The sequence below is a fragment of the Megachile rotundata genome, chromosome 2 (genome assembly GCF_050947335.1).
Source record: "Megachile rotundata isolate GNS110a chromosome 2, iyMegRotu1, whole genome shotgun sequence".
Lineage (NCBI taxonomy): Eukaryota > Metazoa > Arthropoda > Insecta > Hymenoptera > Megachilidae > Megachile > Megachile rotundata.
In genome coordinates this window covers 13,073,176-13,098,755 of record NC_134984.1, presented here as the reverse complement: position 1 = coordinate 13,098,755, position 25,580 = coordinate 13,073,176, and the positions used below count along the sequence as shown (strand labels likewise).

General features: G+C 34.7%; 2 protein-coding genes and 1 long non-coding RNA gene across 7 annotated transcripts; 2 read left to right on the top strand and 1 right to left on the bottom strand.

Annotated features, from left to right (window-relative positions):
- The first annotated feature begins 4,480 nt into the window (after positions 1–4,480).
- On the top strand, positions 4,481–7,496 carry LOC143264016 (uncharacterized). The gene is made up of 2 exons (XR_013037354.1): positions 4,481–5,028; positions 5,108–7,496. It is a non-coding gene; the product is annotated as an uncharacterized LOC143264016 (long non-coding RNA).
- A 27-nt stretch (positions 7,497–7,523) lies between these two features.
- LOC100879978 (serine protease inhibitor 88Ea) lies at positions 7,524–18,408 on the bottom strand. Of its 4 annotated transcripts, none has more exons than XM_076529165.1 (4): positions 18,051–18,408; positions 9,987–10,316; positions 9,244–9,619; positions 7,524–8,808 (listed from the first exon to the last, which is right to left on the bottom strand). In XM_076529165.1, the coding sequence occupies exons 1-4, from the start codon at positions 18,066–18,068 to the stop codon at positions 8,237–8,239; spliced, it is 1,296 nt and encodes a 431-aa protein (XP_076385280.1). In that variant the 5' UTR covers positions 18,069–18,408; the 3' UTR covers positions 7,524–8,236. The 4 variants fall into 4 exon arrangements, with proteins under 4 accessions (XP_076385280.1, XP_076385281.1, XP_076385279.1 ...); XM_076529166.1 differs by lacking the exon at positions 18,051–18,408 and adding an exon at positions 16,070–16,189; XM_076529164.1 differs by lacking the exon at positions 18,051–18,408 and adding an exon at positions 14,934–14,972.
- A 1,163-nt stretch (positions 18,409–19,571) lies between these two features.
- LOC105663545 (uncharacterized) lies at positions 19,572–25,556 on the top strand. 2 transcript variants are annotated; one of them, XM_076542013.1, is made up of 7 exons: positions 19,572–21,519; positions 21,729–21,884; positions 21,945–22,211; positions 22,588–22,761; positions 23,435–23,630; positions 23,818–24,013; positions 24,969–25,556. In XM_076542013.1, exons 2-7 carry the CDS (start codon positions 21,804–21,806, stop codon positions 25,000–25,002), a joined length of 948 nt encoding a protein of 315 aa, XP_076398128.1. In that variant the 5' UTR covers positions 19,572–21,519; positions 21,729–21,803; the 3' UTR covers positions 25,003–25,556. The 2 variants fall into 2 exon arrangements, 1 of the variants encoding a protein (XP_076398128.1); XR_013041557.1 differs by having other exon boundaries at positions 19,573–21,440; positions 23,818–24,896.
- The last annotated feature ends 24 nt before the right edge of the window (positions 25,557–25,580 follow it).

Below are 25,580 nucleotides of genomic sequence, written 5' to 3'. Positions count from 1 at the left end.
AGATATTTTTTCATTCAAAAAGTCAGAGTCCCAAAGCACCTATCAAAGAAGCTCTTACAAAAATCTCAAAGTCTTTGGATCTCTATAAGGGCAGACTGCGGAGTCTCTAGGAACTATGTCGACTATACAAAGTCCCCAACTCTCAAATTACATACATCTTTATTATTAATATCACTAATAATAATCTCATTATACAAGAAGATCCAAAAATTCCCAAGGTCCTTCTATATATTATATTACTATTTTATGTTGTAGGTCTTAATATCAGTGAAACCTCTGAACCGTAAATCTGTCGAATACAAAAATCTTCTAGGTCCAAAAATCCCTGGACGATAGTAACATCGATAGTATAATTATATAAAATTATAATTCATTTTATTTTGATCCCACAATCTCAAATGAACGTACGCGAAACTGAAGTATTTACGCAGGTAGTAAAATGTTGTAGGAGTACATCGATAGCGTTTCTCTGCAAGAATAAAACAAAGGTTTACCGGAAGATTCAGACACCTTGTTTTAGTCGCGAATGTGTATCAGTCCCATTCGATCGTAAACAAGCGCGAGTTCGTAAACTAACGTGTAATTAGAAAAACGAGCATATTTGCTTTGAACAGTATTACCCGACTATCATTAGCGGAACAGTTGTTAAAGGTATACATTTACTTATCAACGGATAGCGTGTACTCTAACGTCGATTATCAACTTTATTATCCTGATGTTTGCTCTTCGCTTTCCGTTTGAACAATTTCTCGACAGCTGAAGCTTATTTCCGCTCAGAAACGGTATCAAATTATGCATATCTCCGGGCAAGTATTGCATCTATTGGAGCGAAACTAGTAGCCACCGCTTCAAAATATTCTATTCGATAATCCGGCTAACTATGATCCGCTCGATTAATCGTTCTCTTAGTCTTTCTTTCGACACTAGCCAATTTATGCTTTCGGTATTTGTATAGCCATTCTAATAGCTAGTTAAATCATGGTCGTTGATATCGGTGCGATTACGGTTTTAAGTGCTGAGATTTTTTCGTTTTAGGGAATTTAGAGAATTTTAAGAGTTGGTGAAGTTTGGGGGATTTAGGGAATATGGGAGATTTGGGAAATTTAGGGGATATGGGAGTTTTGGGGGAATTTGGGAATTTAGGAATTTGGGAATTTGGGAATTTGGAACTTTGAGAAGGTGGAAATTTGAGAATTTGAAAATTTGACAAGTTGGAAATTTGAGAAGTTGGAAATTTGAGAAGTTGGAAATTTGAGAATTTGGAAATTTGAGAATTTGGAACTTTGAGAATTTGGAAATTTGAGAATTTGGAAATTTAAGAAGTTGGAAATTTGAGAATTTGGAAATTTGAGAAATTGGAAATTTAAGAAGTTGGAAATTTGAGAATTTGGAAATTTGAAAAGTTGGAAATTTGAGAAGTTGGAAATTTGAGAATTTGGAAATTTGAGAATTTGGAAATTTGAGAAGTTGGAAATTTAAGAATTTGGAAATTTGAGAAGTTGGAAATTTGAGAATTTGGAAATTTGAGAATTTGGAAATTTGAGAATTTGGAAATTTGAGAAGTTGGAAATTTGAGAATTTGGAAATTTGAGAATTTGGAAATTTGAGAAGTTGGAAATTTGAGAAGTTGGAAATTTGAGAATTTGGAAATTTGAGAAGTTGGAAATTTGAGAAGTTGGAAATTTGAGAAGTTGGAAGTTTGAGAATTTGGAAATTTGAGAAGTTGAAAATTTGAGAATTTGGAAATTTGGAAATTTAGATATTTGAGAATTTGGGGAAATTTTCATAATTCTCAAAGTTTAGGAATTTGAGAATTTGTTAATTTAAAAAATTGCTAATTAGATAATTTGTCCCCAAGATCAAAGAGTTTTATATCACACACTTTCGAAAAGCATTTCTCAGATTATGACTTCTTACACAGCACGGAGTGCCCAACGAATTTTCACGGGCTCCCTCGAATGCTCACTGCGTTAATAAAAGTCGTAAACACTTCGCTGCGAAGTACATCCATTACGCTTGCCGAATACTAAAATCCCATAGCCAGGTGAAGATATTGAAATCGACAGGATGGGACACGGCGTAATGGACAGTTTAAGAGTGATCCTAAATTGCAGGTTGCGTGAAAAGGGATCCACCCGGGGTTTTATTACAACCATCTTTTTCGACCATCTTGTCGCCTTTTTATTTACCGACTTCATCGGTTCTAATTTCGCAATCGACTCGCAAAAATGCTCTTTCAACTAAATTACATTTTCTAATAGAAAAGTTTCTGAGAAAGATAGAAATTAAAATGTTCTTTTAAAAGTCTTGCGGGACCAAGATGGCCGCCATCTAAGAATTAAACATAACATAACAAAAAAATACAGAGATTTATTTTGAATAAAAAAAATTAATTTTGGCAAACTTCTTTTCTTTTTATTTAAAAAGTCTCGTTATTTTTCCGACATACTGTGTATGGTTTAAAATAACAAATAAAATTGAAATCCATATGATCGTCGGCGGATCGATCGAACGTGACATCGATCACAAGTTTGCAGCTTTTGCAACTAATTTATGATAAATATTAGTTGAATATTAACAAATAAAAATACACCGATACACAGTATAAATTATGCCGTTCCAATTACCAGCGATTAATAATAAACCGAAAAGGAAGTGCGTGTCTGTTTTTTTTTACTTTAATCGTCGTCCCGCATCCGTGTAAGTGCTCCTGTGGTATAATTAAGCACCGAAGTATAAGTATACATGTACGTGTACGTATATACACGAGAGACGTCGAAACTGGGTCTTGTCAAGGAAGTGGTTTATGTGTTGCACGTGCACCGGTGTAGCACCGTGCCGTACGTCCATTAATATACGTACCTTATGAATACGATACCTGGACAAGCTAGAATTTCGACTCGCCAAGGAAACCCGTGCAACCTCATGGGAAACTGGGCCCCGAACTGACAACGATGCGTGAATATTTCAAGTGCTTCGTGGCCACGATAATTAACGCGTTAACGTCCTCAACTCCATCGGCGCCGGTAAAAACGGTACCAATTACTGCGAAACTACTTTTATGAGACTGCTGAGACAATCCACTGTGATGATAGAACGCTAAACCTACAATTACCAGCTTCTGGTGAAAAGGTTTTAAAATAGTTACTATCGTAATTCTTCATTTTTATGTCGTTGGAGAGAATGATGAGAACACGTTTGAGTGACGACTGGCAGAATGTGGAGAATGTAGGAAGTTAAGTTTGCGGTAAGAATCTGGGAGAGACCTAAGTAAACCTGTAGGGTACCAGAAATATGGAGCAACGAAATCTCTGATCCAAATTTTGTAGATTTCGGATTATCCATGTTCCAGATTCCCTAGACCTGAATTCTTTGTGTGCTGAATTCCCTAGGCAGCAAATGCCTCAGGTCTCAAATTCAATGACTCCATTCCCTAGGTCCCAGACTCTCGAACACTCAAATTTCGATGATCCCACATTCTCCAGACCGAAATCTTCAGGGTTATGAAATTTTCACAATTCTCAAACTTCACACACTCAATTTCCCCAAACTTCAAATTCTCTAGCCTCCAAAGTCCAGAAACCATAAGCTTTTACGTCTCAACACCTTTGAACCCAAATATCAGATTTGATGAATCCAAAACTCCTTATGTATCAAATCCCAATTTCCCAAATCTAAAAATTTCCCTCTATCGCAAGTGTACCAAACTACAATTTTCCTAAATCTCAAAGTCCATTAACCTCAAAAATCCTCCAGAAGGTACTCCAGTCTGTAAATCTCCAAATCCCAAAGCCACAAAGTGTCAATACTAGAGTCCAAAGTCCTTCAAGGTCCACAGTGATAAAACAAAAAATACTTCATAAGATTTGAATCGTTGAAGTTCAACGATTGGTAAGATGAAAAAATGAGACTAAGATCGATCAGCAGCGATCAACGAATCAATTTCGGTTCGAGAGAAACGAAACCATCGTATAGAGGCAAGTAGGTACCGTTAACGCAAAATCACGTGTCGGCCGATCTTTGCAACGGGCCCGTGCACTTGCCGCGAAAAAGGAGGAAGGAAAGTGAAAGTATCCGAGGGAAACCTTAACAATGTTTCCACGTTTATACCGGTACTGTCAAGGTTGCCCGATCAACGTGGCGAGGCTCCGTTAGAATTTTATCCGGCGATCGTTAGAACGGATGCTTTTTCAAATCGCCCCTTTATCGGGACTCCGGATCGCGTGAAATTATTCATAAACGTTATACGATACCGGCGACCCGGCGTGGGTGGGTACCTAGGGCCCCTGATAATCTACCAATCGTTGCTCAAAACTTCGTTGGAATGGTGTCACGTGGCTTTGCGCGGAAATCGCGGGCTCCAAGGACGACCAACACACTCGCACTCTGCTGTCCTACATATTGCAGGAAATTACCGGATTTGTAATTTCAGATGATTAGAAAATGTAAGCACTTTAGTTCGTGTACCTAGAAACGTCTCTTCACGATTTCTGCTTTTCCAACTTGCGATGTAAGGATACCTAGGGATGTCTAGGATTGCTAATTATAAGGGAGTGACTAGGGATACAGGAGAATAGGGATGTGATGGTACAGGGATGTGAAGATGTACAGACTTGTGAGATATGCAGTAGACTTGTAGGGTGTACAGACTTGTTATGGTATAAAAATATGAGGAGCGAACTCGCCATTTTCCCTAGGGAGGTGATCCATGCTCGACAGTGTACATGGAAGCGACCGTTAGTCGGTAGCATCCGCAAAACTCGATCCTCGGGCAGAATCAGGCATCTGGTTGCGTCACGCGCCGATACAAACGAACAAGCACACGGACGCGTCTGCAACGTATATAGCCGGTCCGCTTGCCAACCAGGGATCATCTCGAGAAGGAGTCCTGGCTGTCTGGCAGTCCTTGACGCAGACCTCGATCCAGGCGAAAGATGAGCGAACTCGAGATCCGTGAGAGATCCACGTCTCGTATACACTTCCTCGAACGAACGACTTCTCCAACCAGTTTGATGAGCGTTTGAAACGGTATTGCGCTTGCTATGAGGAATCTTCCTTGATCGATCTCTGTGCGCTTAATCATTTTCCTTTCGTGTTCTTTTTTTAGCAACTTGTATAATCCTGTAAGCACGAGTATTTTCTTGCTGTCAAGGAAACCGTACAAAGGATGGACCCTATAGTGTTTTAGAGGTTGCTATACGGGAGAAAGACGAATATTCTGTCCATAGTGTTGTGGAGGAGTGTATGATGGAACGAAGAGTATCGGGTAATATAGCGTTATGGCGGTCGAAATAGGGGAGGGTGAAACACGTGCGATATTTCATGGAGTTTTATAGAGGTTGCTATATGGAAGAGCAAAGAATGTGTCTATATGGAGGTTGCTGTGTGATAGAAGAATATCGTGTCTATAGTTTTATGGAACTATATGGTGAAGCGCATATTTCATCAGGTTTTATGAAAGTTGCTATATGATAGAGCGAAGGGTTTATGATTTTATGAAGATGGAGGAAAGGCATATGTGATATTTCACAGTTTTATAAAGACTGTTATGTGGAAAAGTATTATGTCTGTAACAAAAATTGCTATATAAAAAAAGAATGTTCTCTGCAGTGTTGTGGAGAATATACGAAACAGCCAGAATTTTGTTTAGAGTTTCGTAAAGTAACCAATGAATTTATAAAGATGAAATATTTTATTTTCAGGTTCACAAGCTATGTGAGAGTTAAAGATGGATAAAATGCATTTTATGTAACAATAAAGCTACTAGTGCTAACAGTGAGTAGTATCAATATTGTTATAAAGACTTCTATCTCAAAGATGGAGATATAGTTAGATGCACCTGTGCGGACGAACAGTCACCTAAGTACTTGCGAGAAAGTTGGAATCACGGATCCCTCTGGTGTCGAGTTTGAGAACTACTTTCTTATTTCACTCTGTCAGATACAGTTGTCATTAATTGTGACAAAATTGAACATTTGACAAGTTGACAAGTTGGAAATTTGAGAAGTTGGAAATTTGAGAAATTGGAACTTTGAGAATTTGGAAATTTGAGAATTTGGAAATTTGAGAATTTGGAAATTTGAGAATTTGGAAATTTGAGAATTTGGAACTTTGAGAATTTGGAAATTTGAGAATTTGGAACTTTGAGAATTTGGAAATTTGAGAATTTGGAACTTTGAGAATTTGGAAATTTGAGAATTTGGAACTTTGAGAATTTGGAAATTTGAGAATTTGGAAATTTGAGAAGTTGGAAATTTGAGAATTTGGAAATTTGAGAAGTTGGAAATTTGAGAATTTGGAAATTTGAGAGCTTGGAAATTTGAGAAGTTGGAAATTTGAGAAGTTGGAAATTGGAGAAGTTGGAACTTTGAGAATTTGGAAATTTAAAAAGTGACAAAATCGAACATAATTATGACATAAAAATTTTAAACTTGTTAAATTCCAAAATTTTGAGACATTTTCAGAAGCTATTTTCACGGTTATATTTCCAATGAAATTTTCCAATGAAAACTTGAAGCGAAAACTTCAAAAGAAAAAAAATGAAAAACGAATGAGGACAGTAAATCCCTTTAACGGAGGAAGCTCAGTTGCACGTGACTGTACACACGTTTTATCTGAGAAATCCTCGACAGTTTGCAAGTGACGTCAGCACCAGTGAATGGAACCGAGATTCGAGAAAACATGTCGCTTGGAAAAGATATGGCGTCGAGATAGCACGATGCAAACGTTTCCTTCCTTACCCACTTGCTTCAAAGCAATGGACACCGAAAAAAGAACAAAATAATACAGTTCCCATCGCGATATAGCAGGTCGTAAATTAAACCTTTATCAGATGAAACCCAATGAAATCGAAACTACCGAAATTGTATATTACGTTCACTTTTAGGATTATGTTTCGATAGAGGACATCAAAAACTTTGTACTCGACGTTAATGTCAGGCTCTGTGTCTTACGACACAGATCATATCGAAATTATTAATTGAGCTATCAGTTGCAAATTTTTCTTGAAATATTTTTTTAAGAATAATCTCAGTGCTTAATTGAAACAAGGTGTTACAAAATAGGTGTCTAAAATTCTCCATATAAAAATAATTAATATCTCCATATTATGTTGTATTAGTGTTTATTTATTACTTCAATACGCACCATACATGTTTTTTAAAATTACCCATGAAAAATAAATAAGTTCAGGAAATATTGTTCTTATAATTGTATGATAGCAGTTTTTACGTTTTACAAAACTTAATAAGTATATGTTGAAAATATAAAATGGTACAGAATCACTACAATATTTCTTAATTTTAATTAGTCTGTTAATTGATCAAAATTCGATCATATTTTTAAAATTTAGTGTTCTGGATAGAACAGATTTCTAATCGCAATTGAATTCATTTGAGTATCAAAATATTTAGTACAATACGCATTTTCTTTCACTCGAAATTATTTAATAATCTTTTGTTCGCTCCTTATGTTTTTCGTGACATAACAGGAATAAATTATCGTAAACGATACAAATTATTATCTTTTTCCTCACTCAGTGAAAATATTAAATACATCGAGACACTTAATTTTCTATACACAACCAGAACACACACATTTCTCGCACAGCATTATTATCCTCAAAATTATCAGAAACTTGTACATACGCCAAATAAAAATATTTTAATTCTTATAATATTGCAACTTACACAATTGAGGATTTGTATCGTAGGATAACAACGATATTTATAGAAATTCCTAAGTAATAATGCTGCGCGAAAACCTAACCATCTTTCTCATAGACAACAAAACGCATCAATTCTCATACACGCAAGTCTCACTCGTTCTACAAACCTAGGATACAATGTTAGATTAAATCGTCATGACGTCATGCAATAACATGGGAGAATAGAAATATCTCTGTTATCATCGTAACAACAAACTTTATAATTACGTAAATTTCTAAATTTGATTTGAACGCGTGACAACTTCGCAAATTGAAAAATTTAAAAACTCAAAGATTTGTAAGGTACAACTTCTGAAACAGTAAATTTAAGAGTTGACCAATCTGAAAACGCGAAGATTCTTTAATTTTAAGATAAAAACTTTCTAAGTTAATTTCCAAATTTCCCGACACACGTTTCTACGGCGCTAAATATGAAACAGTGTATCGTCAATGTACCCTAAGTTCCACAAATCATCCGCGAATATTAAAAAGACGAGGAACGACTAAATCGACGTCGATTCAACGAATGCCTCAGGCGTTATTTTTTGGTGGACTGGGAGTGCGGAAAACTCCAGTGAAGAGAATGGATTGCGTCGATTTGTCATAAATGAAATAAAGGAAAGGATGATTAGCATTGAAAACGGCAGGTTCCAATGGCCGACCAGATCGGAACGAGTAGAGGATGGTGGCAGCAGCTGCAGTGGTGCCCTCTTCGGTGACTTCAATTTTAGCGCGATGAATCGCATCCCCGAGATGCAAAGGTTTTTCACCCGCCTTGAGAAAACCACTAAGATCTGCCTTATTAGGCATCATCAATTCACCCGCACCGAGCTCGTGGAGCAATCTTCCTAGTGGAAGTTCCTTCTCCATTTCCCATCGCGGCAACATAACCTCGACTTGCTGCGAAGATATACCAGAGTCGAAGAGCGACCTAAGTGCTTCTGCTCCTGCCTGGTTTGAGAGGCGTTCGATCAGTTGACGTAAACTGTCTTCATTGTTGTTATTTTCAGGATTCGCAAATGGCGGCAGCAGGACGAACATCGACACCTTTTCACCTTTGTATGGCAGCTCTAACACGTGCACCCTGAGCGACTCCGACTTATCTGCAAGAGATTTCTTTTTAGTTATCAAGGAATTAGAGAATTTACGTTGGGGAATTTACATTAGAGAATTTAGGCTATTAGTATTTTACGATGACTAGATCATTGGAATTTATATATGCGCACAAACTTCTATCTTGCCAATTTGAAAGTTTGATGGTATTGATGTATATTGAGGACATATACACACTTCATTATTATATACATAATTCGATATATAAAAATAAATTAGATTGATATTATGTTTACTACAGAACAAATGTTCAGAGTATCTTTAGTTATAAGTTTTGGGTTAGATATTCATGTGCGTACATTCAAATAGCACACATGTAGGCAATATAAATGTCTGCGAAGAATCCTCAGCAAGTTTCCAGTATATTTTTGTCGTAATCTTAAAAATATGAACAAATGTTCTTAAAATGAAAATTTCAAAATTACCATAATTAAAGTTTCCTTCTTGTCGCATGAACGTGGTCGTGGAATGCTGCGAGCCGGAAGTGTAGAAGAGGCGGTTCTCCGAGTTGGCGCTGTCGAAACGACTTAACCAGAGTCCTTTGAAGTAGACCGCATTCGCCAACACCAAATCGGTGTTCTCCGAGATACTGTCATCAGACAGAAGATCACGAATATGTCCTCTTGTCACATTGCTGACCCATTGGTTGATACGATCCCGGACGGCACTCGGATTTGTACGGAAATCAGTCCGTTCCAATTGTTCATTGAACACATTTAACATACATTCTTCCAATTTCCTGGTATCTGATATCCATAGTCGATTTGCCGATTCGTATTCGTAGTCAGCCGGCCCATTGTTCTAAATGAAAAGAATTGAAGTGAGTCATTTTATCTCCGAACTGAATGCATTACTTTTGAATTAAATTATGAGTAGAGATAATATTGTATGTCTATGTACGAAAGTCTTTGCATTGTTATAAGTAATACAGTTATGTACCCCTAAAAATTCATGTATCTTCTGATGTAATTTAATTTAACTTGAATTCAGCTTAACTAAAAATAACCCAACCTAACATAACGTTAGAAACAATCAACCTAATATAGAAAAAGTATCTATTCCCAAGACATTCTGACTCAATTGGCAAAACAAAAATGTTGTATCCTGCCAAATATCGATGTGGTTCGCCTTAAGACACTTGAAAAAATAAGGCGTCGAGTATTCTCACCTGAAGATCTGGCTTTCTGCTTAAGTTCTCGAGGGAATAGTAATCTCGCAACTGGTCCTTGGTCAGATCGTTTGGTATATGCAAAGCTTTCCTCAAGGACGTATCGGTGGAGCCACGAGAGCCGTAGAACGCCAACATCAACGCCTGATGAAGACTATAAGGACTGTAGAAGATATTTCCGGTGCGATCGATGTCTACCATTTTCTTAAGGCTGTCGAGGGCAAATTCGAATCGAGAGTTTATCGTCCCTTTCTTAACCATCGGATTCGGAACCGATACATTGCATTGTGCCGAAGCGCTGCCCAGCAGAAACAACGCTGCTAGCGTTACCTGAAAAAATAAAATATTAAGATATTTCATGTGTATACAGAATAATATTACATTTTACATTAATAAAATTTATGTTCGTAAATTCTTTTATCATTGTTTGCTGTAACCATTTTGTATTAAGGAAACCAACGGAGGGATTACCACCTAATTTTCTTTGAACCTTCAAACTGATATGACATAAGTGCTGTTACTTTTATGTCATCAAATTGTGCCATACCATTTACGAAACTTGCTTTCTGTATTTAGCCACCGATCATTTTGAACGAAGAATACTAACAAGGTTTATCTAATAACAGCGCCAGTGTCGAAGCTTTATTGGCATGTTGTACATATAAATTTTTTAGTATAATGAAATTTTAGAATTTTAGATCTTTGGATAAACGTAAGTTGATTGAATTAAATATCGTGGGATATTTATTACATAATTCATGGGGGGAACGATACAATGAAAGTATCGTAAATCAAACGTGAAATGAAACGTGCGTGACAGGAGACACGTTAACTGTAAGTGCAGTGCGTGCATAGCTTGCGCAAACTTAAATTATACCTTACGATAACGTTCGCGGACGTCTCAGGTAATTTCCTGTGTCGTTGCAAAATTTCCCGAGTGAACGACATTTCAGTCCCATTACGTGATTACGATTTAACGGTGTAACTGACCGTGTAAAAGAAATCTGAAAGCGCCAAATGTCTTTGTTCATTGTTACGCTTTATACTGCTGGTTACAGTGGACTCTCGTTATATCGCCATTTTCATATATATTTTCACGTAGTTCCTTCGGTGTTGCAGACTACGCATGCGCTGGAATGGTACTTCTGCACATGCGCTGTGAGTGTCACCACAATGCATGAAGAGAAAGATGACAAAATAACGAAAGTCTACTGTAACTACTAGCGGAAACTGAACGATTGAATGAAAAACGAAGTAAAATAAAAGCGGAGCAAGATCTTTTAATGAAATTTCAAAAAGTATCGATCCGTATTTCGTTAAATACGCTGAAGTAGGTAATCGGACGTTCGAATAAAATGCAGCGAAAATACTTTCTCGATAACACCGAGAGAAAGCGATATTTTACCTGAGACGTGAAAAGAAATCTTGAAACGCAAAATGAAGAAAGCAGTTCTGTATCGAATCAACTCGGTGATTTCGGTCGATCTGCGTGGTCATGAACTTTAAATAAAATTTATGCGAATATCTAGATCAACGCGCACGAGGTCAACGCGATATCGACCAAATAAGTCACTGTACGCGTCACCCGTATCTGTGACATTTTTATTCCCACATGTGAAGAGTTTCGTGTAGGAGTCACGGTCTGGTTACTTACACGCTATTTTGCAATTTTAGAGACATTAGAGGTCTAGACGAGTTTTCTAATCGCGATTAACATAATGAGGTTATACAATTTACTGTTTGTCATGTTGTACGATTAGAATTTGCATTTTAGAATTTACTGTGAGTATTCACTGTTTTAGGGTCGCTGTTTAAGATTTATTATCTTTCGCTCTGCTGTATTAATTTATGTGCCTGCCGGAATATGTTATTAAATTAAAATTTATTAATAAAAATTCTAAATACTATATCCAAAAATCTTAAGATCCTTATAATCCTAGAACCCTGTACACTGAAATGAAAACGTACTAACTTGCCATAAAATAAAAACTTGCAACTAAAAATTTGTTATGTAATAAAAAATAAAATTTACTAATTGTTATAAAAGTGTAAAAGTCACTAAAGGTGTAACGAGATTTGTGTGTAAGAATCTGGGACGAAAGAAGCAATTGCTCATGCGAGTGAAAGCAACAAGCAAACCGTGACATCATAGAGTCCAGCTTTCTTATCTGAAATTAACGTATGACGAGTATCGTGTGACGAAAGCGAGAGAAAACACCACACCTCTGTATGTTTGTTTTCGATGTGACAGTTTCGCACGTGGAAAAGTCGCTTGATTATAACCCACGTTTCAATTACCATTTACGCAAACAGTAGCGCGGATTTTACGTAATTTCGTATGCAACTTTTCATTTCCTCGTTTGACGATCTTCAATTTCACTCGTGCATATTTTTCTATTTATTTCTGCTTTTTCTCGAGAAATCTGCTTTCGAATAATGACATGCAATTTATAGTATATTGTATATATTTTTATGCACATTTTTATGCAGTCTGTGAACGAATATTTTCTGCTGACATAATTTTGGTAATTTTGAAACTCTGACTTTTATTATCAGCTAAGTTTACTCAATTAGAGAATATACAGATTTGAACATAAATTATTTTCGAATATACGGAATTTTATATCTAAAAATATTAGAGCAATAAAAAATGAATACAATTAAAAATCAATGAAATTCGAAGGATAAAATATCTTTGTTCGAAGATATTTTAAATCCAGCGCAGACACATTTCGTGAATATGTCGGTTCTCACAAAATGGTTGTAAAAATCTACCAATGACAACGAAAACACACATCACGAATAAATTCTTGGTCGGAGTACGTGTTCGGTATAGTAAGCGAAACACGCACAGCATACATAATCAGCAACCGATGTCCAAACACAAGAGAAGTCGAATTAAAAACAAATTATCAACAACGATTAGCGAGGCTCAAAAATCGTTAAACACGTTTAACGATTAATTTAATACACGTTCGCTGTAGAAATAGAAGTCAACTTTCTTTGGGATTATGATCATCGAAAATACATCCTAATAAAAAAAAGTAAACATCAAGCAAAAATAAACATCAACACATGATTTCTAACATCAACAAACATCAACATTGAAAAAATCCCCATTTTTATCGTTTTTCAAATCTGTGAATAAACTGAAGAAGAGAAGTGTTTAGGGTTAATTGTTGCAGTTTATAACAACATTTTTATCATTAAAGCAGGCGGAATTTCCATGTGATATCGCCCTTCCAAAGATTACTCAACGAAGGAGTCATTCGAAGATGTCCTTCACGACTCGAGGAAGGCTGATGTCAATTCTTAGCGAAAAAACGTCTGTTTTTATATAACCAGCTTGTGGCATTTGGATGAGCACTGAGGAAGCGGATAGAAACAAAGAAAAGTGCGAAAACTGTATGCAATGCGATAAGTTATCGCTGTAGTAACATAGGGGTCATCCGTTACAACTCTTCACTGATGAGAAATAAATTTAGGAGAAACGTGAATAATTTAGTCGTGGTTTATTACAGATTTCGTTTTATAAAACACTTGTTGGCAACTTTTTGGTAGAATTTTGGTATAATTGAAATGACAAATGCTATTAATCCCTACATATATTTCTACATTGTATAGCTCTAAATCTGTAGATTTGTAGATATTTAGATTTCTCCATATGTGGAATACTGTATACCTAGGTTTTGATATCCCAGTAACTCTATATTTGTAGATCAGTACTTTCTTATATCCCTATTTGTATACCACTCTCTATGTTATAAGTGTATACACTTAGACTTAGATGTATAGCACAATTGGTCGCAAAATTGGAATTTCTCCACGTCCTTATTTCATCGGATTTTCCCAGATTTACTTCCACTCATAGTTTCCTAGATTTAGTTGCCTAGATCCTTACATTGCTAAACTCTTAGATCCCTATAGCTTTATAGCGTTATACCCTTAGATCCTTATATGCTTATGACGTTACACCTCAAGGCCCCTACATGTGTATGACGTTACACCCCAAGGCTCCTACATGTCTATGACGTTACACACTAAGGCCCCTACATGCCTACCTCCTTGTAGCCCTAGATCCCTATGTTCCTATTCGTTATACCCTAAGTCTCCATATCTCTGTATAATCATACTCCTAGATCTCTACATCTCTACATTGTTGTACTCCTAGATCCGAATATCCCTACATCGTTATATCCCTAAGTCTCCATATCTCTGTATAGTCATACTTCTAGATCTCCACATCTCTTCATCGTCATACCCCTAGATCCCTATATTCCTACATTGTCATACCCCTAGATCCCTACATACCTACATCGTTATACCCCCCGATTCCTATGTCCCCATACACCTATGCCCACATATCCTTAGATCACAGCACCTCAGATCGCTAAACTACCCAGAACCCTATACCTACACCTACATCTATATCTCTATTACCTCTACCTCAAAATTTGTACTTCTCAGATTCCTCGATCCGTCGATCTCTAAATCCACACTGGTTATCATTCCTCTCTAGCTATCATAATTATTCAACGAAACTTCGACTGCTTCTCTTGAAATATAATATAAAGTAATATATCCATTATCCACAATAAAAATGAAACCACCAACAAAACGTGCCATATTCAACAAAATTCCACCATCAACGTTAGAGCTACATCAAAATTACAAATTGATCATACACATAACTAACGTGATAATAATAACAATAGTTAAAATCAATGAAAGAGTGCGTCCTTGTTAAATATGAAAATATTTGATCACTCACCGGATGAAACAACATTTCGCAGATCGTCCTAAGTGAAAAGTCTCTCTAAAACGAAAAAACGTCCGATTGTTTGGCAGAACGAAGCTGGACTGAAACGCGGAGTGAAAAGCGGAATCGGGATGCCTTGAACTGGCTCCTCGAGCCAGTTGTTCCCCACCACGAGTTCACATACTCACGAGTCCAGTGTCACAGTTATCCATCGAACACGGATCCTTTTCACAGTGTTTAACCGGTATACAACGTTAGGTCGTTACTTCTACGATGTTGGAAATGCCCGGTTGTAGCGTGCTCCATTGTCAGGAAATCCCGGTGAACGAAGGTAGGGGGAAACACGTCATCGTTTCGAGTCGTTCATGTATTTCGCTGGTGTCAGATACGCGTTATTTAAAGATCACTATATTATTTTAACGATAAACGTTTAATAACCTATTATGATGCGTTATGAAACAAAAATATGTGATTTGATATGAGTAGAGGAGATGAATACTCAATGCGCTTGTTCGAGCGAATTCAAATTTCCCGCCACGGTTTTTGTCTGATGTCGAAAATGTTTGTAGTTGACTCTCATTATATTGCCGTTTTTAATTCTAAATTCAGGAGTTTGTAAATTTGATCATTTTTAAATTTGCACATCTTACGTTTGCAAATTGATGTCGTCGGAAATGTTTATAGTAGACTCTCGTTATATTGCCGTTTTATGCGTTGATATGAGCGACAGTACTTGTATCAACGTGTGTTTTCGGATTTGAAAACCTCTAAATTCAGGATTTTATGAATTTGTAAATTTGATCATTTTAAAATTTGCACATCTTACATTTGCAAATTTGAGAGTTTGAAAATTTGAAAATTTCGATGACTGGAGATTTAGAAATTTGAAGATTGGAATGTTAAAAAGTTTACACATTGCAAAACCTAAGAATTTCAAAATTTGGAAATCTGAGAAATCGCAAATTTGAAAATCTAAAAATATGAAGAAGTGAAAGTTTGAAAATTTCGAAATCGAACAAAGTGAAAATTTCAAATTTCAAAACTTCAAAATCTGGCAATGTGAGAATTTGAAAATTGATTAATGTACCTTTAAGTTTATCACAAACAGTGAAAATTTCAGTAAGTTTCATTTTTAAAAACATTAAGTCACGCGCAAAATTTTATGTACGTGTTCAAATATTTTTTGCACCGTATCCATGCAATCACCGTTGCAAAATGCTGCAACTAATTTCAGCTGTGAAAGATTAACCCGCTCAAGAAATCCTTGAACCGATTTCACAGATTTGTGCCACGAACGACCCACTTTCGCCCTCAAAGAACGCACCTTTTCAAGTAAATAAACTCCTACAAAAATCTGGAGAACTTAAAATGATAAACACGTGAGAGTTTTCCCTTTTCCGAAGTTGGCTAGACGCCAGAGAAAGCGAGATAGAAGGAATCAAGGATTCTCTACCGGGTCGAAATCGTTGAAGGGTTAAATGGTTATAACGAGAACAATAAAGAGCTCTATCTCGAGACTTGTCACAAGTAATTAAGCAGTACTACGTCTCGTACAATTTCATCGCCGCTAAATTACGTGAAAAAAATGATTCCTACGAACAACGCTCTTTGTTATTTAATTAATCAATTAACCTCGTAATTTATTTTGCGATTTTCAACGATCTTTTAATTTAACTTCGTGGAAATCTGAGTTTTGTTTGAAAGACAGACATATTTCAGAAATGAGTTTCAGTTAATTAAGAAACACATGCGATTTTCAGCGATCTTTTAATTTAACGCTGCTTCGTGGAAATCTGAGTTTTGTTTAAAAGACAGACACAATTCAGAAATGAGTCTTAATTAAGAACCGTTACGGGTTCTCGTTAAGAAAGATGCTAATAAACGCCTTCGAAACAATCTTTGTATTGATAATTAAGAGTAAGAAGTTATTTATGCAATCTGACAGTGAATCCGATTGTATCAGCTCGAAGAGATTTATAAAAATTGAAGAGGAGCATTGTTACTCCAGTTAACACTGAGGTTAGATAATACTTGAGAACAATGGTTAACAGAGAAGCACGATGCTTCGTAAACAGTATTATTGCTTGTAATGGCACGTTGTAGATTATTGCATATCGATGTGAATTTGGGTATTTGGGAATTTTAGGGTTTGTGGAGTTTAAGGATTTGGGGATGAAATATTTGGGAATTTGAAGAATTTGAAAAATTTGGAAGTTTGGAAATTTGGGAAATTTGAGGATAGGGATGTTTGGAAATTTGGGGACTTGGAAGGTTGGGGATTTGAGGATTTGGCAATTTGGATGTTTGGAAATTTGGGAAATTTGAGGATAGGGATGTTTGGACATTTGGGGACTTGGAGGGTTGGGGATTTGAGAATTTGGCAATTTGGAAGTTTGGAAATTTGGAAATTTAAAAATTTAGAGATGTGAAGATGTGGTGATATAAGAATGTGAAGATGTAGAGATTTGAGGATGTGGAGATTTGGGGATATGTGGAAATGAAGATGTGAGGGTTAGAGGATGTGAGGATCCAGGGATTCAAAGGTTTGTGGATGAAATATTTGGGGATTTGAGAAATTTGGGAAATTTGGAGAGTTTGAAACTTGTGGATATGGATGTTTGGACATTTGAGGACTTGGAGAGTTGGGGATTTGAGAATTTGGCAATTTGAAAGTTTGGAAATTTAGAAACTTAGAAATGTGGAAATTTGGGGATATGAGAATTTGAAGATGTGGAAATTTGGGGATATGAGAATTTGAAGATGTGGAAATTTGGGGATGTGAGAATTTGAAGATGTGGAAATTTGGGGATGTGAGGATTCAGGGATGTGGAGATTTGGGAATACGTAGGCGTGAAGATGTAGAAATTTGAGGATGTGTGGAACCTAGGATGTGAAGATTTGGACATATGTGGATTTAGAAATTTGAGAATTTGAGAATGTGGAAGTTGGGGATACTGAAATTTGAGAATGTGAAAATTCAAGATATAGAAATTTGTAAATGTAGGAATTGAAAATATATAAATTTGTAAATGTAGGAATTGGAAGTCTAGAAATTTGTAAATATAGAAATTGAAGGTATAGAAATTTGGAGCTATAGAATTTGAGGATGTAGAAAGATAGAAATGCAACAATTCATCTTTTACAAATTTTCCAATCTGCAATATGCAAATGTCCAAATTTGGGAATTTAAGAATTAGAAAATTTAGAAACAGTAATATTTAAAAATTCAGAAATACAGAAGTTGGAAATAACAATAATAATATAATCTTCCACATTATTACAACGCAGTGTTCAAAAAATCATACCTGTAACCCTATGAACATCTTCAAGAACTTCTCTAGCAAAACCGTATTAAATCCTTCACTCAAAAGTTTGTCACGTAAAGTAACTAATTTCACGCTACCTTCAAAATCTCGAATTTCCCGAAGAGAGATGCAACGAGAGCTTTCCTCTACGAATTTATACCACCAAGGATGGTAGGGAAAATCCCTGAAAAGTGTAAGATTATCGCGACATGTGTTTACACATGCGATTAAACTATTGTGTTTTCTCCTGCCATTTTTCTGGCTACAGTCGACCAGACGTTTGTAATCGCTGTTCTTTAATCGTTTAATCTCTTGCGGTCGACAATCCCCACGTTCTGCGAAAGCTTTGTTCCTTCGGTACATAGACCATAAGGTCTGTAAATCTATGGTGTTAGACTTATATTTGACGATTTACATTTCTGTTACGATGGTCGTTACTGCTTCGATGCAGCCACGCATGGCGTTGGTTCATGAATTAAACATCGGACGCTGCATAATGTAATACCGTACTTATAATAATAAAAAAAATAAAAATATAAATAATAGCGATAATAATATTGTTTATTAAGAAAGTATTATTGTAAAGAAATATAATAAACATTTATTATAAAGTTAAATATTTCAAGGTAAGGGTAAATAAGTAAATATTTGTTGTAAAAAGTTATTTATTATTTAAATAATAATATTTGTATAATGAATAAAACATCGAACACTGCATAATGCAATACCATACTAATAATAAAAAAAATACAAAATAAAAATATAATAAATAGTAACGATAATAATATTGTTTATTAAAAAATATAATTGTAAAGAAATATAATAAACATTTATTACAAAGCTAAATATTTCAAGGTACATTAAATAAGTAAATATTTATTGTAAAATATTATTTATTATTTAAATAATGATATTATACATATAATAATATAAATAATATACAGGATGTTGCCAGTAACGCTACTCACAATTTTTCTCCCACTTGCAGTCACCTTACAAAAAAAAAGTTTACAACAATATTTGCAGGGTATGAAGTGCACAATAAATATTAATAAATTAAATTTTGAAAAGAATTTGTTCTCTTGACAAAGTCAAGGTCATCTTAGGTTTTTTAAATAGGAACATACATTTTGTATTATTTACAGCATTTGAGGACATCGAGACGAATTCAAAAAACATATTAGATGATATTTTTATTAATAATATTACTCTATTTACAGAAGTTTAATCGTAATATGACACGCATTAAAAAGAATGAATGGTAAGAAAATATTTACGAATGTTACGAAATCGTAAATTCCAATGCGATTGTATCCCAATTCATAGAATACTGCATCATTACTTCGACGAAGAAATGTTTGCATCGGATACAGTTCATACGAAGATCATTAGCTCAATGATTTTTATTGGTAAAATGAGCAGACGCACATGTTTATTGCGTACGAGAGTACTTGGATCAATAACAGATTGTATGTTGAATATTGTGAAATGCATCTTCGGATTTTCCAGATTATTTTTTTGAGTTCGTAAATGCTCAAATCTGTAAATTAAGTTTCCCTAATCTCTCATGTACACAAATTCTGAAATTTCGTAATTCTCTGAATACTGAAATTTATCAGATTCTCAAATTTCATAAATTAGGAAATTGCTCATAAATTTGAATCACTAACTTGAATTTCTCAAATTCTCAAGTTTCTAATAAATTCTCAAAACTACAAATTTCACAAGTCTCCAAATCCTTCCATATTACAAAACCACTAAATTCCAAAGTTCTCCAAATTTCCCAAATTCCCAAGTTTTCAAAATCTTTCCAATTTACTAAATTCCCAAAGTTCCAAATTTTCAAAATCCCCAAATCTCTGAGCTTTTCGAAGCTTCCAAAATCCCTAAGTTCCCAAGGCTTCAATTTCACAAATTTCCACATCTTCAAACTTTCTACGTTACAAAATCCCTAAATTTCCCAGTTCTCTAAATTTCTCGAATCCTCAAATCTCCAAATTCCCAAATCCTCTAAATCCTCAATCTTCTAAATCTTCCAAATCTCTCAAGTTTCCTAAATTCTCAAAGCTCCAAAATTCCAACATCAGCAAATTCTCAAATTTCCTATACCATCAAGTCCTAGATCCCAATATTCCCTAAATCCCTCTTTCTCGAATCTCCAAATCCCCAAATTCTCAAATTTTCCAAATCTCTCAAGTTTCCTAAATTCTTAAAGCTCCAAAATTCCCACATCAGCAAATTCTCAAATTTCCCATACCATCAAGTCCTAGATCCCAATATTCCCTAAATCCCTCTTTCTCGAATCTCAAAATCTCCAAATTCCCAAATCTTCCAAATCTCTCAAGTTTCCTAAATTCTCAAAGCTCCAAAATTCCCACATCACCAAATTCTCAAATTTCCTATACCATCAAGTTCCCAAATTTCGAAATTCCCCAAATCCCTCTTTCTCGAATCCCCAAATCCCCAAATTCCCAAAATTCCCAAAATTCCCATAATTCCCAAAATTCCCTAAGTTCCCAAAATTCCCAAAATTCCCAAAATTACAAATTCTGCAAATTGCGATCTTTCCCAAATTCCAAAATTCATTCTCAAACTTCCAGATTTTATTTTAGGTACACGATCATAAATGTATCAAAATACCAGAAAAAAGATTCTTCGAAAATTTCTTTTTAACCGATGACGCAATCGTATATGTATCTTACCAGACCCCGGTACGTTCGTGAAGTAACGAATTTCTTGGTGCAACCTTGTCGCCTCTATCTGCTAATAGGTTTCAAAATTCCTGGATTCAGACCCGGCCCTTCCCAGAAAGGAACACATTTGCCATATTTTCGGATTCCAAGCAATTTCTTTTTTACGGTACAAAAACTTGATACCAATACATGAAAATAATAATAATATTACAGAAAATAAAATATAAAAATAAAAGAAATATTAATATATGCAGCAATGTGATTTCCTCATTTTATTTCCTTTATTTTCTTTCTCCATTTTGTTACCTTTTGCATCGCCTGCACCCCTCTCGCAACCGGCCCTGAACAAAACGATATATTGATCATCGATTTTCCCTATTGCGTCTTTTCTTCGTTGCAATTAATAACATTGTATCTGTCGTTCTTTATGTTGGTCATTTTACTAGTAATCGCGTGGTTTTTTATTGTAATTATTGTTACGGTGATCAGCCTGTTTCGATTAATTATGTCTCTTTTCTGATACGGATTACGAGCAAGTTTCATTGAATTTAATTCGATGATTGAATTCTATTTCGCGAGAGGTAACCTCAGGACTGATGTAACCTGTAAAAGCATGGACCTAACAGGAATTATTATATGCACGAAGAAAATGTTTAAAAAAGTTTTAATGAATGCAGAGGTTCATTTTTTCGACTAGGTAAAATGTCTTTTATTATTAAAAGACATAATCGCTTTTAGTCGTGAAACGAAAATTGGATGACAGTAATATTAATAATGTAAATTATAAATTTATGCAAGGAAGTTATTCGTATTATGATAATGTTAAATTCATTTTTTATTTCTTTTAATTTCTTTATATTTCGTGTTTACTTCTTTCTACCTAAAATCTACTGAATAAATATGTATATGATAATTCTTGAGTTTAAAATATTGCATTTGTATTATCTTTAGATTGCACTTTTACTAATACTAATATTCATAACAGATTTTCAGTTGCCAATCCAAATAAAATGTTTCGTACTGGGCGTAAAAGGAAGATTTAACTAAAACTTAATACTCGATGTTAAGATTCTTAACAATAATCAAGTGGCTCTTTATTTGTACCATAACATTCAAATTGGCCAATACGAAAGAACTGCAAGTAAATACAAAAATTAGATAATAAATTACAATATCAAGCACGAAGTTTTTCTTTCCTCAGCGCTATCATGTACATTTCACGCCAGAGGAAGACATGTCCAAGATGGAAGTACCCACCGAATTCCACACATTTAGCAACCAAACGTCTCTGAAAATGTTGGATGACATCACGGCGAAAGTGTGGAAGATCTTACCTGTGATCGATGTACCTAAAAGTTGGGTACTTGCTTATTGCACGAAAAACACCGAAATTACGGAACAGGTCGAGAAAGCAAGTATGCAATGTCAGCATGATGGGACTGACTGGGACTGCACGTTCATCGAATTGGTAGATGTCAATAGCAATTATATGTATTCGAGTAGAACGATATTTTATTCGTACAAAGATTTGTTTTTAAAGAAATCGATATAAAGATCTAGTACAAATATAGAAATATAGGCATATAGGGATTTAAAAGATATGGAAACCTAGAAGATAGATCCTAGAATCTGAGTATCTAGGGATTTTGAGATCTATGGAGATTTAGGGATATGGGTAAAGATCTCAAAATCTAGAAATTTGAAAATCTAAAGAATGTATTAAACCTAGGAATCTGAAGATTTGTTAAATATTTCTAATTAGATTAATATGAAAATGCTTTGCAATATATATGACAGACCTCTATAGAAATAGAATGTCTACATACATTATAATTTGTGACCAGGGTGGAGGACAAGACGACTTTAACATGGGAAAAATAGTCTCCTTGATTAACAGTATTTCAAACCAGAAATTAAGATCAAAGTTACTTCGTGCCGCTGAAATTTGTAGCAAGCTTTGGCAACGTTACAAAAGAGCTCAAGATAGGAGATTAACTCGTATGCGATTGAATGTTCACGTAAGTCAATGGATAATCATTTCGTGTTTAATCTCATCCATGCTCAATTGTAACAGTGATTAAGGTGTGAGGTGTTTAATTTCAAAGCAGTTCTAAATGAAGTATTTATTGTTACATGTAGACAAGGAATTATAATACTTCAAAATATTGTACATTGGGTTTGTGTCATGTTTTAATAAATGATTGCTGCATCTACTTTATATTTTTTTCTTTATTTCAATAGTAGATTTATATTATATTATCACCGCATTCATAACACTCCCGCTATCCAAAGCTTGCGCGCTAATGATACATCATAGCGCACGCGCAAGCGACTAACCCGCCACAACGATGTATGCGCACTAATAAGTACCCCCTCCACCGTCGCAGCGCACGCTCAATAGTGCTATCCCCTCCACCGACACGGCGCATGCGCACTAGTGTTTGTTCTCATCACTACAGCGCACGCGCACTAGTGTATGCTCTCCGCTACTTAGCGCATGTGCACTAATGACACTTTACTATTTATGCGCACGCAGAAATGCCCCCACCACTATCGACGTTCTCTTATCATTGACGTACCCCCACCACCGAACACTTCCATTAACAACACATGGAAATATAGCACGAGACGATATAATAATCAGATCATTACAAATAGTCGATACACAAATATCTTCTTATACTTTTACAGATTAGAAACAGAAAAAAAAGATCCAAAAGAAACAAAATTCCACGAAATTCGAAAATAAATAGATTGAAGAAGAAAGATGACCATAGGGAAATGAAAAAAGCAAGACGAGCAATTAAAGAAATGAAAGCAATTCGTCGGAGGCTAGCAAATAAAATTACGGAACTCGAGAATAAACGTACATTTCTAAATCATGATGGTTAACGAATTAAACAAATATTGATCATAAAACGACTGATACATCCATGAAAGAAAATAGAAATAGTTTTAAAATAAAAATATTTAATTAAAAGTATTTTACGTATTTTTTATTAGAGTCGAATATGATTATTTAAATAAGTGTGTTCCGTAAGAAATGAAATTTGATGTGAAATTTGATTTTTTAGAGTCCTTGAATTCGGAAGAAACAGCTGAGCTCGATCGATTGCATTTCACAATGACGAAACCACGTGCCGTTATAGAATATCCTTTGATAGAAGAACGAGCAGAATTGTCTCGACTCGAGGAAATCGGATCTTGTTTATCGCGACAAATCGCAAAAGCTTGCGAATCTTTTGTTCTTAACGCAATCCAGGAATTAATGTAATATCACCTTGCAATATTATAGCATGATAAAGCTTCAAGCATTATTTGTTCTCTCATCAAATTCTCTATTATGCTGAAAACAAATACGATCGAATAAAATGAAAAGCGAGATAGTGATATAAAATGACAAAATAATAGAAATATTTGATTATACGTACCTTATCTTCTTATCCGATATGTATTATTATTATGATAATCTTTCAATCTTATTACTTTGTTCAATTAATAACAATGATAAAAATATATTTACTTATTTGTACCTTACCTTCTGATTACATTCAATGTCGCAATTAGAATGCGGATATTTTATGTATTTATGATGTACGAAGGTCTGCGATATATACTAAGCATGTAGTCTCTAGGTTGATTTTATAAATTTTACGGTTCAGATTTTCAGGTTTCAATATATCGTAAGAGCATAAAACATCCACAGTTTAGTCTTTGGTATCGTAATTGCTTCTAAACTTATCTTGCAAAAATAACTCGATACATATATCGGTAAATTATCGATTCTAATTTAACTCTTAAATTGGCGGGTTTTTTGATTTCGACAGAAGAAATAAATTAAGCAATCTTATAAGATAACACATTTTGAAATGCCGATTAAAACTATTAAGATAATCTTAAAGTATCTTATTGGTAAAACTGATATGTTTAAACGAGAAAAATATTTAACCTTGTTCATCAGGGACATGAACTTTTTGTTGTCAGCATAGAATGTTTCTTATAACTGCACTCAAAATAGGAGTTCTGTCGTTTTTATGCGAACAAAATATTTCAATAATAGTCATCATCGATTTTGCGATTTGTATACAATTTTTATTATATAATGTTTTTATAATGATAACAATAGTGTTTATGATAATTTTACATTATCATGGTAAATCGTTTGATTTCATAAATAACCTCTATTTAAATGTGACTTGACTATAGCTGTTTTTACTTATTCTAGACGTAAGAACATCGTTAATATTATCAGCAAATAATGGTCGTATTTCTGAAATACCAAAAGAAGCTGTAACAGATAATGTTGATAATACGGATTCTGATAAATTAGATACGAGTATATTTCAATCGTATCCCATTATAGTTCCCCAAAACTGGATATTACAAATATGTTTAAAAGACAGTTTATTACTGGATAAATTACATTCCAATAAAAATGTATGTGATGATTATTCTTGTATGTTTTCAAAACTGATTCAAGACGAATCGATGAAGTCTGTTACATCAATAATACGAAACGATACAATCGATAACACCGATCAAGGTTTTAATCAGAGCATACAAGATTGTATAGTTTGGTGGAAGTTGTTTAAAGGCTTCGATAAAAATGCAAATCCTCGTCGTGAATTAGGTAAATGTTTATTTCAAACATTTTCGACAGTAAGTGTCTTTTATGGGATAAAAAAAACGGCAACATTAATTAGAAAATTATTGCAAAATATTTGTTTACTTTTAGAAGTGTAGAGAAAATGTGGTAAACGCTATAAAATTACTTTTGCTTTCCACGAAAAAAGAAAAGGAATAAACATTTGAAGTGAAGCAGGATATAAACTAGGAA